The 19005-nt window shown below is 39.1% G+C and overlaps 1 protein-coding gene across 2 annotated transcripts in view; it reads right to left on the bottom strand.

The window, feature by feature from the left end:
* The window catches only part of FUT10 (fucosyltransferase 10), a 217208-nt gene that overhangs the window by 41620 nt on the left and 156583 nt on the right, over positions 1-19005 (bottom strand). For both annotated transcript variants that reach the window (XM_069104925.1, XM_069104926.1), the window contains exon 7: positions 2373-2458. In XM_069104925.1, coding sequence (XP_068961026.1) covers positions 2373-2458 — 86 coding nt within the window. The remainder of the gene's footprint in view (positions 1-2372; positions 2459-19005) is intronic.

Below are 19005 nucleotides of genomic sequence, written 5' to 3'. Positions count from 1 at the left end.
TTGTTGTTATTGTTGTTGCTGCTGTTTTTCAGTTGTGTTCAACTCTTTGTGACCTCATTTGAAGATTTCTTGGCAAAGATACTGAAACAAAGATATTCCAGTTCATTTTACAGATAAGGAAACTGAGGCAAACAGTTAAGTGATTTGCCCAGGGCCACAAGAGTAAGTGTCTGAGGCCAGACTTGAACCTGGGTCTTCTTATCCATTGTGTTACCTGACTGTCCTAAAGAGTATTTATCAAGCCCTATGTGCCAGGCATTGTGTTAAGCACTAGGAACATTTGTCATTATTATTCAGTCATTTTTCAGTTGTGTCCAACTCTCCGTGATCCCATTTGGGGTTTTCTAGGCAAGGATGCTAGAGCAGTTTGTCATTGCCTTCTCTAGCTCATTTGATCCTCACAACAACCCTTTGAGGTAGATGTTATTATTATCCCCATTTGGAAATTGAGGAAATTGTGGGAAACAGAGGTTAAGTGACTTGCCCAAGACACAGTAAGTGTATGAGACTGGATTTGAGCTCAGATATTCTTGACTCTAGACCACACACTCCATAGAGAAGGGAAGGAGGGGAGAAGGAAGAAGGAAAAGGGAGAACTTTGTCTGAATCCTCATGTCCTAACACAATATCTGGCATATGTTACAGGCTTAATAAATGCTTATTGATTGGAGTCTTTCTCCTTGACATAATCAATAAATGTTGCAATGGAATTAACTGGTTAATGTCCACTGATTCTGATGCATCTATATTTTCTTTTTAGAGGACTGTGGTTTGAAATGTGAGACTGTATACCTACTGTATACCTACTAGACAAAAGTGATAATGCTTTCATCTTAGCACATTCTCTATCTCTTAGTGATTTCACTAAGAAATGAGTCACCATTATACAAAATCAGAGACCTTCCAAAAATGTTCATGGGAGGAAGGAGGAGGGGAAGGAGAAAAGGAAAAGGAAGGGGGAGAAAAAGGATAGGCTTGAAAAATATTTTTTCCTGGAAGTAATTGCAGTGGAATTCGACATCAGCACTCTGCTACTTTCCTTGTGTGACTAACCCTAGTTTTTCCCAAGCCCACTGCAGTTTTCCTGAAGGATGGCTCTGAGCTGTTGTTTGCTGGATACACAGAAGCTGTGGTTCCATATCAGCTGAGAGACCTCTGAGGACATATCATACATGCACAGTAGGCATACACTGGAGGGGAAAAGTTTGAGAAAAGATGTTGAGAGAAAAGTAAACTTAGACTTTGGAATGAACAGATCTTATTTTTGCTACAGACATGTGGGGAAGTCGTGCCCAAAATGTCCCAGAATTCCAGTGTTTGCAGTCCTGGGATCTGCCGAGAGGATTCTCCATGATGAGATGATTCTATTTCTTCTTGGGGTAACAGATCTAATTTCACTCCCAGATAAAGAACTTACTTACTCTTATGCATTCATTCTCCTCATCTGTACAATTTCTGTTTACTTTTTTACTTTGATAAAGAAATCAGATTGCTATTCATGATGGTCTTTCACATGAGTGTTTGGTGGGAGGTAAACTAAGCTGGTAATATGATGACCTGTTCTTAGGAGCAACCACAAAAACAGCTTTTATTTTAAACCCCTTTATCATAATCCTAGGATACAAGTATTGGAGGTATGGCAGGTAGAGACAATTATAAAACAATATCCCTCTTGGAGATAGAAGACCGGAGAAATGGTCTATAACAGCAATCCTGGCTTCTTTCTGGCACCCCTCAGCCCAGGCTAGTTGTGTAAGAACAACATTCTTTCTACTCTTCCAAAGAGAGAAAATTGTAGTATGTCCTAGAGACAGGATGACCAGAACCCAGATCAGATGCCACATATTGGGGGGGGGGGGGGCTATCTCTATGTTAGATGCCCACATGTAGCCTAAACTCACAGCTAATGTTCATTTATAAGTCTTCTAGAAATCCAAAGAAAAAATGTGGTTTTACTTCATCTGTGAAGTAGCAAAGCAGGCATTGAAAAAAGAGCTATGATTCCATGGCCACATTTTCCTCTCCTCTACCAGCAATTGTCTTCATTTTTCACCTCAGCTTTCCTTTTTTCTTTCTCATTGAATTACAATAAAGTTTCAAACCTGGAGGTGAAGTTGAATTTAGTAGAACTGAATGATGAACCTTTGACTAGCCCATTGATTTCCTACTGAGATTAGTTCCAGTGCTATTCATATATTTCCCAAATCTCTCAGATCATAGCAGGAATCCTAAGAGCTGTGGAGTGGCATCCTTCCAGCTCTCCCAACTGCAGTGTGGCCTGGAGCCATATTTATTCTCTTTCTTTGGTGTGTCTGTTGTGGATGGGATGATGGTAATCAGACATTTATTGAAGTATAACAAAGATGGGTTACCTGGTCACTTTGAAATGTAGTGCCCCTCTCCTCTTCAGCCTCTCAAATTCTGTCTTTCTCCTTGACCAAGAACACCACCGGATCATCTGTGGACAAGACCAAGAGAGTTGTTCACAGAATCACAGGACAGCAAACTGGTTGTCCAGGTCACATAGCTACAAGTATAGGTGTACTGAAGCCAGCTCACACAGGCTCATAACAGCTGATTGTCAAATTTCCAGTGTGGCATTTACACCTCAGAAATATTGTACAAATCTACTTATCAAATTTCTCCAATAATGTGATTTACCAAGGGGTAGGGGTGGGAAAGGAGGAGCATTACTCACTGTAGTGGTAGAGGAAACAAGTTAAGCTACTCTTTCCCTGCCTCCACTGGAACAAATACAAGAGTCAATCTTCTCAAGATTCTCCTGAGCCTGGAATCTCTTGAAGCTTGACTGCAGCCTGAGTTACTGCTGAAATGCCTCTGCTCTTCAAAGCCCCCAGGGGGCACAATCAGTCTGTATACTTAGTCAATAACTCCAGTGCTTCTTGACCCAGTCAAAGAGAGTTATACTGCAGAGGTCACTGAGTATAAACCATCTTATTCACATATTTAAAACAATACTCACTTCAGTCAGTCAACAACTCCTTTTTTGGAGTGATCACATTACATGAATTGAGATGAGGGTGTGGAACTCCATCCTTTACATGTGTATTAAGGTCTCTACCAAAAAAGTCCTAGACAAGGAAGGAGACACCAATCCAATTCAATAAAAATTTAAACACCTACTATGTGAAGGCATTAGAGAGAAAAAGCCAAAAATAAATAATAGTGCCTGAACTCAAGGGCCTTCCATTCTACCCAGGCATACCACATACATATAAACAGGTTCAATAAATCTGGAGGAACTTGTGTTGCAGAAAGTTAATGATTGAAAGAGGCAGGGATGAAGAGAGAGGGCCTCTAGCAACAGGCTATGGGAGACAAAAGGCACTTCAGAGGAAGATTGAATGCTAAACTCTGGCAACAAGTAAGACAGTTTGGCTAGGGCATTGCGTATGTGAGGATGAGAAATGAAAAGGAAGTCTGGAGAGATAGGGGGCAACCAAATTCTTGAGGACTTCTGATGATAATCTTAGGAAATGCTATTTTGATCTAGTGGCAATAGGGAGCCACTGAAGATCCTGGATCAAGGGAGCGACATAATCAGACCTTTTGGAGGATTCTTTTCACAACTATGCAGAAAATGGAGTGGAAGGGGAGATTCTAGAATTATGGAGGACCAATTAGGAGCCCATCAAAATAGCCGAAGTGGAAGAGGATGGCGAACCAGAAGAAGGATGGTGGCCGTATGAGTGAAGAGAATCGGGCAAATGCAAAAGATGTAGCAAAAGTCCCTTCGGTTCCTTGAGTGTGGGGATGGATGAGTATTCAAGTTTCAGCATCTTCCCAGCCTTGCAGAGTATTAGGCAAACAATAACAGGTAGGTGTGTTTTGTTATCACAATCCGTGAATTTAAATTCAGATTAATGAGTGTGCGGTAGTCATCTACTTTTTCCAGAGCCATGTGCTGTGTGTGTGTACATGCTCAGAGAAATGGGGAGAGAAATAAAAAAATGGCTGAGACATGATCCTTTCCTTCTTGGATCTTAGGGGGACAAGACACAGAAGGATAAGATACCAATAGGGAGAGAACCATTGCCACACTCCACCATAGCTGCCTTAGAAGGCTACAAAACAAAGGGATTTGGGATGGCTGGGGAGAGAGTGATCCGATTGACTAGGAGCTCAGGGAAGGCTTCACAGAGAAGGTAGAGTTTGAGGTGGCAGCTAAAGTTGGCCATGTATCTGATACAAATCTCTTAGTGAGTCTGCAAAAGATGTCTGTAAAGTCGGTCCTACATGTATCATTCTCCCTATTGTACAGACGGTCTTCCGAGAGCTTAGGTGACCCGCCAGATGGGCACATGCCTGGGAAGAATTATGAGCAAAATTTGATTCCAGGTGTTTCCTTAATGGTACTGTCTTCTCTCTGTGAATTGTCTCCAACTTTTCCCCTGTATCATCTGTACACAGTCCTTTGCATGCTGTCTCCCCCCTTAGACATGACCTCCTTGAAGGCAGTCTTTTAGCTTTTTTGTATCCTTGGCACTTAGCATGGTGGCTGGTATACAGCAGGTACTTAATAAATGTTTATGTAATTTGATTAACTCATAGATTCCCTGAAGCTTAGAGTTAGAGGGGAACTCAGAGGAAATCTAGTTCAACCTCCTTATTACTTAGATGGGGAAACGGAGGCCCAGAGCAGAGGAAAGACTTGCCTTAGCTGCGAAGCAAGAATATGAACCCAGAAATATCTGGTTTCCCTTCTAGCACTCTTCTTTACCTGATGCCAATGGAAGCAGGATGACGAATTGACTGTTGCCCGTACCCAAACCACACAATGTCAAAAATCAATACCCTTTAGCAGAATATGAAAAATCTAGATTGAGCCCCAGAGGCCTGAAAGCAGACTTGTTGTGTGATGAGGGATTGGGGCTTGTAGCTATTAGACGCAATGGTCTAAAGATCACACAGGCAGCATCCTTTATGTCACCTTGGGTAAGAACTTACAGATGTCTGCTGCTGTTTGGAGCTGTCTATAAAGTGGAATTTCCCAGACCCAATTCTCCACATTGGCTGCTAATAGAGATCACATACACACACACACACACACACACACACACACACACACACACACCCCTTGCACTTTATTGATAATATTTGACTTTTGACATAGATCTATAAGGTTCACAAGGTACTTAATGCATAGTATTTCATTTGATCTTCACAACAACCCTGTGGGATAATTGCTGGGGCAGGGAGTGGGTGGGGATGATCTGGACCTGTGACTGAATCAGTGTGGACAGATGCCAGGACAGAAACTCTCTCCACTGAGGTAAATGGACAAATTTCTCTGTAACTTGTAGGCTTAGAGAGCTGTCAAAGGAACAAGAGAGGTGGTAGCCTACGGCCCGATAGTTAATATATGTCAGAGCCAGCACATGAACCCGAGTCTCTGTGGCTCCAGTGTTCACCCACTATGCTCCAGGCCATCCTGATTCTCATAGTGTAACAGATGTTGTTTTGTCCCCATTTTAGAGATGAGGAAAGTGAGTATTAGAAAATATGACTTGGCAAGGTCCCTCAGCTGAGGAATTGTTGGTGGTAATATTCAAATCTAAGTCTTCCTGGTTCAAGTTCAGAAAGAAGTAGGTTTGTTCCCACTGGGTCACACTGCCTTTCATGGTATAATGAAGAGAACATGGCTTCTGCAGTCAGAGAACCCAGTTTCAAAGCCCGTCTCTACCACCAACTGCCTACATGACTTCATCACCTCCTCTTTTTCCTGGCTCATTTCTCCACCCCTTGTAATCTCATCACTGAACCAAAAGGCTCTCTCCAAAATTACCAGTGATCTCTTATCTACCCAATCCAGTGGTCTTTCCTCAGCTCTCCTCCCCCTCCCGTAACTCTCTGAAGTCTCTGACACCATGGAATCCTTTCCCTTCCTGAATACTTCCTCCTTCGAGAAGATCCTGGGTGACAGAATGCAATGGGAGAAAGAGTACTAGATCTGAGATTAGAGGAGATGGAAATGCCAACATGGCTCTTACTGCCCACGTGACTCTGGGCAAATGACTTGATTTCCTTGGGTTCACTTCCTCAGCTTTAAATAAGAATTTCAAATGAACTCACTCTCCACCTCCCACTGGCAAGTTCCTTCCAACTCTACATCCATGATCCTTTCTGGGTTCCCATTTCTCCTGCTTTGCCTCTCTGCCATTCTGACTGCCAACACCTTCTCATTTTCCTTTAATGGAACATGAGCCAAGATCTTCCCCCAATGCATGACTGTACCAAATGCTTCCATCCCAGACCCATTTCTCCTCTCTCCCTCCATCATCTTGGTGACCTCATCAGCTCCCAGCTCCGATGAATTTAGTGATTATCTCTCCACAGATGACTTCCAGAGACATATACCCAGCCCCAGTGTCGCACTGGATAGCCAGTCCTGCATGACACACTTGGGGAATCTGGTTGGTGCGCTCCTGGCAAGCTGCAAGAAATACTTTCACAACCACAGAATCTGGTTTTGCCTGAAAATTATCCAGTCTTTTAAACTGCTCATAGCAATTTAGACTAGTTAGCATGAAATACATTTTAAACATGTGGAGAATGTGGCATGTGAGAGAAACAAATTTTAGGTTAGAGAGTTCACATCTGTTAGGAATTGCCAACTGATTGCACCAGAGGCATCTCAAACTCAATGGGTCCAAAAGAACTCATCCAGAGGAGGAAGCCCACTCCCCTCTGAATGTTTGCTTCTATCAAAGGCACTTCTAGTCCCCCACTAAATCATCTCCCAGTGATCCTGGAATCCTTACTCAACCACACTCCATATATCCAATCAGTTACCAATCTTTTCATTTCTTCTTTCACTTCAGTCCTCACATATATTCCTTTCTCTTCAGTAATCTGCAATTATATACATTCAGATTCTCATTACCTTGTGTCTTATTTTCATTTAAATTGTAGTTTTAATCAGGGAAAAATCTGTCCTCTGTTCTTTCCATTCCCTTGTTCCCAAAGAAAAACAAAACTTGTGCTACAAACATGTATAGTCAAACAAAACAAATTTTCACAACTCTTCTCATCTTTCAAAGAGACTATTTAACAGCTTTCTAGTTGTTTGCCTTACTTCCAATCTCTCTCCATATTCTGCACAGCTGTTAAGATCATGTTTTAAAAGTACAGGCTAACCAGGTCACTAACCTATGCCAAAATCTTCCATGGCTCCCTATTGCCTCTAGAACAAAATGCAAACTTCTCTATTTGGCATTTAAAGCCATTTACCGTCTGGCTCCAGACTACCTATTTAGATTTGTCACCCATGTTTTCACTCCATGATCTCCAGGGTTGAGCTAAAATGGCCTATTTGCCATCCTTCACTTATGATTTAATGTTGTTGCTGAGTCATTTCAGTCAGGGCAACTGTTCACATGGTAGTCAGAAGAAGTGATACAAGGACACTGTCAAGGTCTCTCAGAAGAAGAGTGACATGAAAGACACTGGCACGAGACCATTCTTCGTGACGTACCTACATCCAAGAAGGTGATGGTCTATGAGCGAAGCAGAATTGAAGTACCTCAAAAAAATGCAAGATGTGAATGTTTAGAGAATCCACCCCAAATGTGCACATGGACCATTTGTGCCCAGTCTGTGGTAGAACATTCTGATTGGCCACAGTCGGACACAGTGAAACTTGACTCTAACATAGTGATGTCATTTTGGTCCTCAAGAACAAAGGACAACAACCACTCTTTGTGACCCCACTTCAGGTTTCCTTGGCAAAGATACTAAAGTGGTTGGTTTGCCATTTCCTTCTCCAACTCATTTTATAGATAGGGATACTGAGGCAAGCAGCGTTAAGTGACTTGCCCAGGGCCACTTAGTTAGTAAGTGTCTGAGGCTATATTTGAACTCGAGAAGATGCATCTTTCTGACTCCAGGCCCAGCGCTCTATCCCCTGTGCCACCTAGCTAGCTGCTCAATGGTTTAACAGCAACTGCTAAATTACCACCCTGTAATGTTAGTTATAAGAGAGGCAAATGTGGAATGACGAGCATCTGTTTGGGGGTCGGGGTGGAGAGCACTATCTTTCTCATCCGTCTAAGGTGGAGCAGCTTCTGAACCCTCCTCTGAAAAAGGGAGGACCAGGCTTAAAGTCACTATAAGCATTTCTGACAAGCATCTAGTAGCCTGAACAATTGCCTCTCCTTCCCATCTGTCATGATGTGTTTTTGTTTTTCCCCATGGTGACGAATCTACATTGCTGTGAGCAGTTTATAGCACTGGACCATTTTTAGGCCAAAAGAAAAAAATAATTCTGGTTAAAGAAATATCACTTGTAGCCTTCCAAGGGCTCACAGGCTGCATGCTCCCAAGTAGAACTTTCCTCTTCAGTGGACCATTCTTGGAAAATCTCTCTGGTTCCTATAATCGAGTCTTGATTCTTAGAGGGCTTTCATAAAATTGTTCATTTGTTAGAGGATAATTTTCATCTACAAAAAAAGGAGGCATGATTCAACCAAATTTAGGGAAACTCAGCTACCACAATCTGGGAATTTTAGGCTTACAAAACTGAACACACCTCAGAGGTAACGCTGTGCCCATGGTGCCTGACCTAGAACTGCAGGTACAACACACCCAACGAGAGATTGGAAAGAGCTTTGGGATGATGGCCTTAATCCCTGGCTCATGAGACAGTCCAGTTGGGGATAACACCTATGGCTGGGAAGTCTGTCTTTAGTTCAAAGCTAAATCCACTGTTTTACAATATCTATCCACTAATCTTAACTATGCCTGCTGAGGTCATGCAGAGCTAGTCTAAACCTCATCCACACAACAGCTCCAGAAATTCTTAAAGACAAATATAATGTCCCTCCTAGATAGCTCTCAAAGAGGCTACACATCCTCTGTTCTTTCAATGAATCTGACTTGGTCACTTCCCATCCTGGCTGCCCTGCTCTGCACACTTTCCAACTTTTCGATGCATTTCCTAAAGTACAGCACCTAGAACTAAACTGCACTCCAGATGTGACTTCATGATATGCCAGATGTGATCTGCCCATGAAAAAGTACAGGAGGACAATAATTTCCATAATTCTGGATACCATGCGCCTCACTCAGTGGAGCCTATGGTCCAATTAGGTGTTTCAGCCTCCCTGCCACATCAATGACTCATACTGAACTTATGGTCCACTTATGGTGCCAGATCTTTATCCATCTCAATTTCTGTCCAGCCACATTCCCTGTCTTGTACCTCAAAATTTGATGTTTAGACTCAGCATAAAACTTTGCCTTTTGCCCTATTAAATTACATCTTATTAAAGTGAAACTGATGTTATAGTCTGTCAAAAATCTTTTGGGTCCTGATTTTCATTGAATATGTTAAGCATCATTCCCATTAGCAGAGTCACTGGAAAGTTTCCTTAGCATGATATTTATCCCTTTATTCAATGTATGGGATTTTTTTTTAATGTTGACTAGCATAGGATCAAGGACCGATCATTGAATTGATGTTGACCACATCAACCACTTGGATATTCTTTGAGTCCAAACAGTCAACCACACCAAGATTCACTCAACTGAACTGCCCTGGGGGTCCTATCTCCACCTTCTCCACAAGAATAGCATGGGAGACTTAGTAAAGAATATTTTTTGAAGTTATATATAAAGCATTTCTCTGACTTTTCAGCCTAGTAACCCCATAAAAGAAGGAAATAAAGTTATTCTCCCTGTTTTTGATGAAGCCATGTTGGTTTTTTTGTGCTCAGTCATTTTTTTTATGTTTGATTCCTGACCAAATTCTGTAATACATTTTGAAAGACATGGACAGCAAACTCAAACTCAATGACTTATAATTTGCAAATATTTGCCCCTATCCAGTTCTCCAACATCTATCATATCCTCCAGGTCTTTCAAAGAGCACTAACATAGCGCAAAATTGTCAACAGTTCTTCCAGTGCTGGAGTATGTGGTCCAGTCCATCAAAGGCAGCTCAGTGTTTTTATGTACCCTTGCTTGACTTCCACTCATTAGTCAATTCTGTTCTTCCCAATACAAAGATCATCATCATCATTAAAAGAAATTGAAGTAAAATTGAAATTAAATAGTTCTAACTTCTCACCATCCTCTATTTTTAAATGTTTTATTGATTTTTTCTGTTTGTCACATCCTCATAGTATCCCATGTATCCCACACCCTCCCAGAAAGTCCCTCCATATGACAAATAATATTATTTAAGAGAGGGAATAAAGTCAGCACAATTGATTGATTTATTGAAAGTCTGAAAACATGTACATCTGCCTCATCTATTATCATAGTCTTTGTCAACCTAAAGCAGCAACCATCTCTCTTTTATTTTGTTTTTTAGCTTTTTTGGAGAAAATAGAAGGCTCAAACAAACAAGAATTGACCGTCCTTGACTTTTCTCAGTTCCTTCTTAGTATTAATACTGCTTAGACTATACTTAGAATAGATAGTAGCATGCCATGCTCCTGTATTCAGCATATGCTATCCATTTAGCAGTAGTGTCACTAGGATCCAGTTAAGAGATAGGGTCCTGTGTCAATCAGCCGTTAATTAATCAAGATCTGGCCACTCACTGCTATGGCTCTGGCAGCTACTCACATCCCCACCTGTTGGTTCCTTCAATTCCCTTTAAGATCCAGTGTTATTTCAATATTCACTATGCACCCACCCTGCCCCAAACAAAGTTAAATTTAGTAATAGTTTAATTAGATTAAATAATAGCATAATCAGTGTAAACAAGGGAAGCCGCCCCATGTATTCAAAAGAACAATATTCCATTCCTTTCACCTTCAAGGAGAAAGACCACCTCCCTCAGGCTAGAAAGCAGTCTTTCTCTCATTGGTCTCATAAGCTAAAACAGATTATAAAAAGGTTCAGCCTAAAACAGAAAGTCCCACAGATAGTCAACTTACACCAGGTTACCTACACCAAAATTGGTGAGCATTTGGTATGACCCAAGGCCAAGGCACAATTGTTCTTGTGCTTCCAGATCCCAAGGACTTTTACTGTTGCCCATCCACTTCAGCCAGAGAGGTAATAGGGGAAAATGAGGTTCTGTTCAAATGCCTAAATGCTGACAAGTGGCTAGGATGCCCTGCTCTCCCCCTTACCCTTGTCTTCATCTTTAGTTTATTACTTTTCTTATGCATCAACCTAAGTTTCTTTAGATACATCCTCCTTTTCCTTCTCTTTTGTCTTGAAAATGTTATTCATAAGAACTTTCCATCCTCTGGGGCTGAATTCCTCCACAGAACATAACTAAGTATAGACAATTAAGAAAACAATAAATCCAGACAATGTGTAAGTTCTGCCAGTTTCCAAATACTAACACTAAAGTTGTAAGAATTGGCTATTTAAAAATGTTTTTATATTTCTTTGCAGTTCCAAATTTCCTTCCTCCACTCGTTGAGAAGGCAAGAAATACCACACCAATTTTATATATTAAGTCATGAAAAATATTTCCACATGCACTAGATTGAAAATAAGAAAGAAAAATAAACAAAAATGTTTCAATCTGCACTCTGAGTCAAGCAGTTCTTTCTCTGGAGGTGGATAGCATTTTTCATCACGAGTCCTTGGAATTGTCTTGGATGATTATATTGAACAGTCAGTTATCATTACAATGTTGCTGCTACTGTGTACAATGTTCTCCTGGTTCCATCTCCTTTCCATCAGTTCACATAAATCTTCCCAGGTTGTTCTGAAACTATCCTGTTGATCATTTGTCACAGCACAAAAATATGCCAATACAATCATATACCACAGTTCTTTCAACTATTCCCCAATTAATGGGCATCTTCTCAATTTCTAATTCTTTGCTACTGCAAAAAAAAACAGCTGCTATAAATATTTTCATATATATGGATCATTTTCCTTTTTCTTTGATTTCTTTGAGATACAGACCTAGAAATGGTATTCCTAGGTCAAAAAAGGATGCAGCTTTATACCTTTTGGGGAATAGTTCCAAATTGTTCTCTAAAATGATTGGACCAGTTCACAGCTCCAATTCACATTAGTTTCCCCATTTTCCCACATCCTCTTTAACATTTGTCATTTTCCTTTTCTGTCATGGTAGATGGGTATGAGGGTATACCTCAGAAGCTATTTTAATTGGCATTTCTCTAAGGATTACTGATTTAGAGGATTTTTTTCATGTTACTATTGATAGTTTTTTTTCCTTCTTCTAAAAGTTGCCTATTCATATCTTTCAACCATTTTTCAATTGGGGAATGACTCTTATTTTTATAAATTTCACTCAGTTTTCTGTATATTTGAGAGACAAGACTTTTATCAGAGAAACTTGCCATAAAAAAAAGTTTCCCCCAGTATCTTGCTTTCCTTCTGATTTTGATTTTGCTTGTGCAAAATCTTTTTAATTTCATGTAATCAAAATTATTCATTTTACTTCCTTTGATCCTTTCTGTCTTTTGTTTGGTCATGAACTCTTTGTTTATCCACACATCTTACAGGCAATTTCTCCCATGCTCTCCTAATTTGCTTGTGATATTACCTTTTTTTGTCTAAATCATGTACCCATTTGGGGTTTATCTTGACATATGGTATGAGATGTTGGTCTATGCCTAGTTTCTGCCAGACTGCTTTTTTGTTTTCCTAGGAGTTTTTGCTAATGAGTGAGTCCTTGCCCCAAAAGCTTAGATCTTAGTAATTGGTCATGTACTTCTGTACATTGTGTACTAAATCAATCACTCTACTTCTTATCTAGTATCAGTTGTTTTTGATGATTATTGCTTTGCAGTATAGTTTAATATCTGATACTATTAGGCTGCCTTCCTTCATTTTTTTTTTCATTGATTCCCTTGATATTCTTGACCATTGGTTCTTCCAGGTTAATTTTGTTACTATTTTTCTAGATCTGTAAAATAATTCTTTGGTACTTTGATTAGTATGGCAACAAATAAGTAAATTAATTAAAATAGCATTGTCATTTTTATTATATTGGCTTGATTTATCCATGAGCAATTAATATTTCTCCAAGTGTTTACATATTTCTTTATTTGTGTGAAAAATTAGTGTTCATAGAGAGCCTGTGTATATCTCGGCAGGTAGATTCCCAGGTATTTTATATGACTAAAGTTCTTCTGAATGGAATTTCTTTATCTCTTCCTGAGGGGCTTTATTGGTAATATACAGAGATACTGATGATTTGTGTTGGTTACAGATAACATTTGTTTATGGTTTTAGATACTTGCTATTTATCATTTTAAGAAAAGCTCCATTTATTACTGTACTTTCAAGTTTTAGCAATAGGAATGGGAGTTATATTTTATCAAAAACTTTTTTCCTCATAGATTGATATAACCATATTAACCCTGTTGCTTTGAATATTGATATAATCAATTATGCTTAGTTTTCCTAATATGGAAACAGCCTTGCATTCCTGGCCTAAATCCCCCTTAGTCAGAGTGTATGATCTTTGTAATATGATGTTGTTATCTCCTTGATAGTACTTTAATTTTTTGCATCAATATTCATTAAAGAATTTGATCTAGGGGTGGGTAGGTGGTGCAGTGAATACAGCACCAAACCTGGAGTCAGAAGGATCTGAGTTCAAATCCAGTCTCAGACACTTAACACAAAACTAGCCCTGTGACCTTGAGCAAGTGGTTTAACCCCAATTGCCCTACCTTCCCCCCTCCAAAAAAATTTTTTTTAAAAAGAATTTGGTCTATACTTTTATTTCTCTGTTTTTGCTCTCCATGGCTTAGGCATGACTACCATATTTGTGCCATAAAAGGAATTTGGTAAGACACCTATCTACATAATATTTGAGTTAATTGTTTTTTAAATGTTTGGCAGAATTTGCTTGTAAGTATGTCTGGTCTTATGGTACTTTTTTATGGAGCCAACTTTTTGGTTTTTTCAATTTCTTTTTCTAAGATGGGGTTATTGTGATATCCTATTTCCTCTTCTATTAATCTGGGGAATTGATTTTCTTTTTTTTTTTGCAAATGCTCATCCATTTCACTTAGATTGTCAGTTTTCTTGACATATTGTTGGGTAAAATAGTGCCTAAATATTGCTTTGATTTCATCTTCATTGATTATGCATGTATCTTTTTCATTTGTAAGATCAGTAATTTGGTTTTCTTCTTTATTTTTTTAAATTAAATTGGTCAAAGCTTTATCTATTTTATTGGATCCTTCATAAAACTAGCTCTTAGTTTTATTTATTAGTTCAATTTTTTTTTTACTTTCAATTTTATTAATTTCTCCTTTGATTTTCAGGATTTCCATTTTGACATTTATTTGAGGATCTTAAATATGTACTTTTTCTAATTTTTTTTTAGTTGCATGCCAATTCATTGATCCTCTCTTTCTCTCTTTTACTGATGTATGAATTTAGAGATATAAGTTTTCCCCTAAGTACTGCTTTGGCTTTATCCCACAAATATCAGAATGTTTTCTCATCGTTGTCATTCCCTTTCATGAAATGACTGATTATTTCTATGATTTGTTCTTTGCCCCACTCATGCTTTAAGATTAGATTATTTTATTTCCAATTAATTTTTAATCTTTACTTCCATGACCCTTTATTGAATAAAATTTTTATTGTATTATTATCTGAAAAGGGTATATTTAATATTTCTTTTTCTGAATTTATTTGTGAGGTCTTGGGGAAAGTACTGTGTATAGTTGAGAAAAAGTTATACTCCTTTTTATTCCCATTGAATTTTTTACAAAGTTCTATCATATCTAAACTTTCTAAACTTCTATTCATCTCCTTAACTTCTTTCTTGTTCATTTTCTGGTTAGGCTTATCTAGCTCTTAGAGGGAAAAGTTGAGATACTGTCTATTTCCTCCTGTGATTTATTTAAATTTTCCTTTAAGAATTTGGATTTTAAGCCATTTCATGAACACATGTTTAGTATTAATATTATTTCATTGTCTATGGTAACTTTTAGCAAGATGTAGTTTCCCTGTTTTTCTCTTTTAATTAGGTCTATTTTTTCTCTTGCTTTGTATGAGATCGTGTTTGTTATCCCCCTGCCTTTTTTTAAACTTTGACTGAAGTATAATAGATTCTGCTCCAGATCCTCATTTTAATTCTGTGTGTATGTGTATCTTTCTGTTTCAAGTGTGTTTCTTGTAAGCAACATATTGTTGGATTATAGTTTCTCTTCCATTCTGCTATCTGCTTCCATTTTATGAGTGAATTGATCTCATTCACATTCACAGTTCACATAATTACTGTGCATTTCCCTCTGTCTGTTTTCTTCTCTCTTTCTCTCTCTTCCCCTTCCTTCCTCCCTCCCTCTCTCTCTCTCTCTTTTCTCTCTCTCCTATCCCTCCTCAAAAGTCTGTTTTGCTTCAGACCACTGACTCCCTTAATCTACCCTCCTTTTTATCACACACCCCCATCTTTCTCTTATCTCCTTCTCCTCCTGTTTCTGTTTGGTAAGATGTGTAGACATGGCTAGGGGTGTGTGTGTGTGTGTGTGTGTGTGTGTGTGTGTGTGTGAGGCCGGATTTGAACTCAGGTCCTCCTGACTCCAGGGCCGATGCTCTATTCACTGCGCCACCTAGGCGCCCTCCCCCTCCCAGTGCTTCCCTCTTTGAAACAATTCATGAGAGAGTGAATTTCAAGCGTCCCCTGTCCCCCCATTTTCACCTACACTGTAAAAGCTCTTTCTTGTATGCCTCCTTTATGTGAGATAATTTTCTCCATTCTTCTCCTTTCCCCCTTCTCCCTGTGCACCCCTCTTTCTTACTCATCTGTTCTTTAAATCATCCCAACATTATCAACTCACTCCCATACCCTCTAATTAGAGACCTTCTGACTGCCCTAATAATGATACAGTTCTTAAAAGATAAGTAAACAGGTTAACTTTACTAAGTCCCTTACCATTTATCTTCTGTGTTTACCTTTATAGGCTTCTCTTGAATCTTGTACATGAAAGTTAAATTTCCTATTCATCTATGGTTTTTTTTATCAAAACTGCATGAAAGTCCTCTATTTCATTAAATATACATTCTATCCTGGTCCCCATCCCACCTCTATTTTCCCCGACCCTCGTATCTCTAGCCTTCCACTCCTTTAATGTGGTAGTGACTGCTAAATCTTGTGTGATCCTGACTGGCTTCATGGTATTTGAAATCTTTTTAGTTGCTTGAAAATCTTTTTTTTTAATTCTTTTGAACTTGTTTTATTGTTTCTTGATGTCTCAAAGAATCATTAATTTCCACCTTCCCAATTCTATTATTTTCTCTAGTGAGTTCTTGTTCCTTTTTTTTTCAATTTGGTCGATTTCTGGCTTTTAAAATGTTGTTTTCTTCAGTATTTTTTGCGCTTCTCTTACTAAATGATTGTTTTTTCATAATTTTTTTGCATCATTCTCATTTCTTTTCCCAATTTTTTTCATTTCATATGACTTGATTTTTTTTTAAAATAACTTTTAGTTCCTCCAGGAATTCTTGCTGGGCTTTTGTTTAATTCATTTTTATTTGCTTTGAGGTTTTGCTCATAAACTGTTTTGAAATTACTGTTTTTCTTCTGTGTTTCTGTTCTGATCTTCCCTGTCACCACAGTAGATTTTTATGGCCAGGTTCTTTTATTGTTGCTTATTTTTCCCAGCCTATTTCTTGACTTTGAACTTTATGCTAAACGTAGATTCTGTTTCCCGGATGGGGGTGTGGGTGCTGTTACAAACTTCAGTCTTTAGGCTTTTTTTCCACTGCTGTTTTCAGAGCTAGTTCTGGGGGCTTTATTGCTTCCAAGTTGCTGTGATCCAGGGAGAAGTGTAATCAGAGGTGTAATCACTGCTCTCCTGGTCTACTCTCTAGTCCTTATCTAGGAAGAGCCCTTGCTCCCTTGAAACTACAAATAATACTGTTCCTCAGGTCTGGAGCTCCCTTAGGACTGAAATCAGTCCTCTCTACCCTGGAACTGTGACCTAGAAGTGGATATAGGTAATGACGTTGCCAAACAGCAACTGGTCCTGTACCCAGTACTGGCACAGGGCTCCCCTTTTATCTACTTCTCACCAATTTGCCTGATCATCTTATATCTCTGGACTGAAAGCTTTCAAAGCTACTGGTACTGCTGTCCCTGCTGCCCCTAAGGCACACCAGTGGTGCTGCTGCCATGCAGGCTCTGAACTGGCTCCCACCTCAGTGTTACACATCTCTCCTTCTAACCTCCTGAGTTCTCTTGGACTTGAAAAATGTCTCATCCCCATCTTTTGTCAGCTTCGTTGCTCCAGAATTCAATTTTGGGTGTTATTTTAAAGGCTTCTTGAAGAATGTTAAGAGAGCTTGGCTACAGTACTTTCTCTACTTTTCTCCAGCCATTTTGGCTCCAGCCCCCCAAGCCCAACAACCGATTCCCAAGAACCAGTATAAACTGCCTCCAGCACAGTCCTGCTTAAGCCTATCTTTTTCTTTGAATACTTCAAAATATGTAGCACAAAACCTACACAGTATGGCAGACTGTGCCTTTATTAACCTAGCCCAAATTCTAAAATGGAGTGCTCACTTCCTTCCAAGGTCCCCTTTGTTTCCACCATAGCAACTAGGTTGGTTACTCTTGCTGGTAAAAAAAAAATTAAGTAAAAAGTGCTTGCTCCAACATTGGAAGATAAGTAAGATATCAAAATAATTTATTCATTGGTCTGCTTCTGACAGAAGGAGCTCAATCAGTCCTCTACTATGCCTCCATTCCAGGCTATGGATCTATTTCCTAATCTCTTATCCATACTAGCCAGGCTTTCAATGTGGACTATGGTATCCATTTTGGCAACTGTACTTCTCAAAGGAAAATCTGAAATAAGTTGGTGATACTATATTTTTCACAAGATTTTTGAAGAGAAACCATTGCTATTGGAAAGGATTAGTGGACTTGGCAAGACATATGGATGTTAAGTCCTCACCACCTCCTCATTAAAGAGATGTATAAGGAATCATAAGCAAAGTCTTTCAACAAATTCAAAAATAAATACTCTGGACTAATGTCTGCACATACATGATACAGGACACATGAAAAAAATGTTAAGGTTAAAACAGTTTACAGTAATAAAAAAAATGGAATGGAAATTAACAGTTGGCAAACCTAATTCACTTAATAGCACCCAGAGTTAGGAAACAAACAGTAAAGTCACCATTTGAATACCTTAATGAAAAAGACAGGAATCTATATCCACAAATATCATAATGGCCAATTAGGATGAGAGACCAAATAAAGTTGACAGAAGATTTGTGAGACTGAAAGACTCTTCAATGGGCATGACTGGGGATGTTTCTTTCTTTAAAACTAATGGGATCTTAAGCTAGAAGGAAACTTTGGTATCCTCTAACCCAATTAATTTATACACAAGGAAATTGAGACTCAAGGAGCATAAGGGATGTGCTTAGTGGCACAGACAATGCATGTTAAAGCCAAGCTTTGTAACAGGATCCTTTAGCTGTAAAGGTCAGTGCTCTTTCTGATTCAGCAAGTCACAGGTGTCAGAAAGTCCACTTTCTGCATTCTTGAGACATAATGAACAAAGTTGGTACCTTTGTGTGTTGATGACCTTCACTTCTTGCTACGCCCCAGAAAGATCATTTTGAAACATTGCAAGGAGCTGAACATATGCACTTTGGGTGCCTCGGGGTATATGGCCAGTCTGTTGATGCTGATGCATAGGAGAGGAGGATTTATTACAAACCTGCTGTCATTATGGTCTCACCCAGGGCTCCCTCCCTGCCTCGAGCACTTCCCTCAAGTGTGCATTTTCCAAATCATGGAACAAAGCACTTGGGGAGGGAGGCAATGCACAAAAGCTCTTACAAATGTTGGGAAAATCACACCATGCAAAGATATTTGCTCTCATTCCCACAGAAATTCTGTCATAATTCTACAAATTTTCCTTTTCTTTATCCCCAAACACCTTCTCTTCATAAGTTCTCTATTACCATGAAGGTCACCACCACCCTCTCGGTCTCTCAGACTCATATCCTAGGTGCTATCCACAACTCCTCACTCTCTTTATCTCTCAACTCTCATATAAAATCTGT

The sequence above is a fragment of the Petaurus breviceps genome, unplaced genomic scaffold (assembly GCF_028583685.1).
Source record: "Petaurus breviceps papuanus isolate PSGF00001 unplaced genomic scaffold, PetGlider_PUasm1.0 689, whole genome shotgun sequence".
Classification (NCBI taxonomy): Eukaryota; Metazoa; Chordata; class Mammalia; order Diprotodontia; family Petauridae; genus Petaurus; species Petaurus breviceps.
This window is presented reverse-complemented; position numbering and strand designations above follow the sequence as displayed.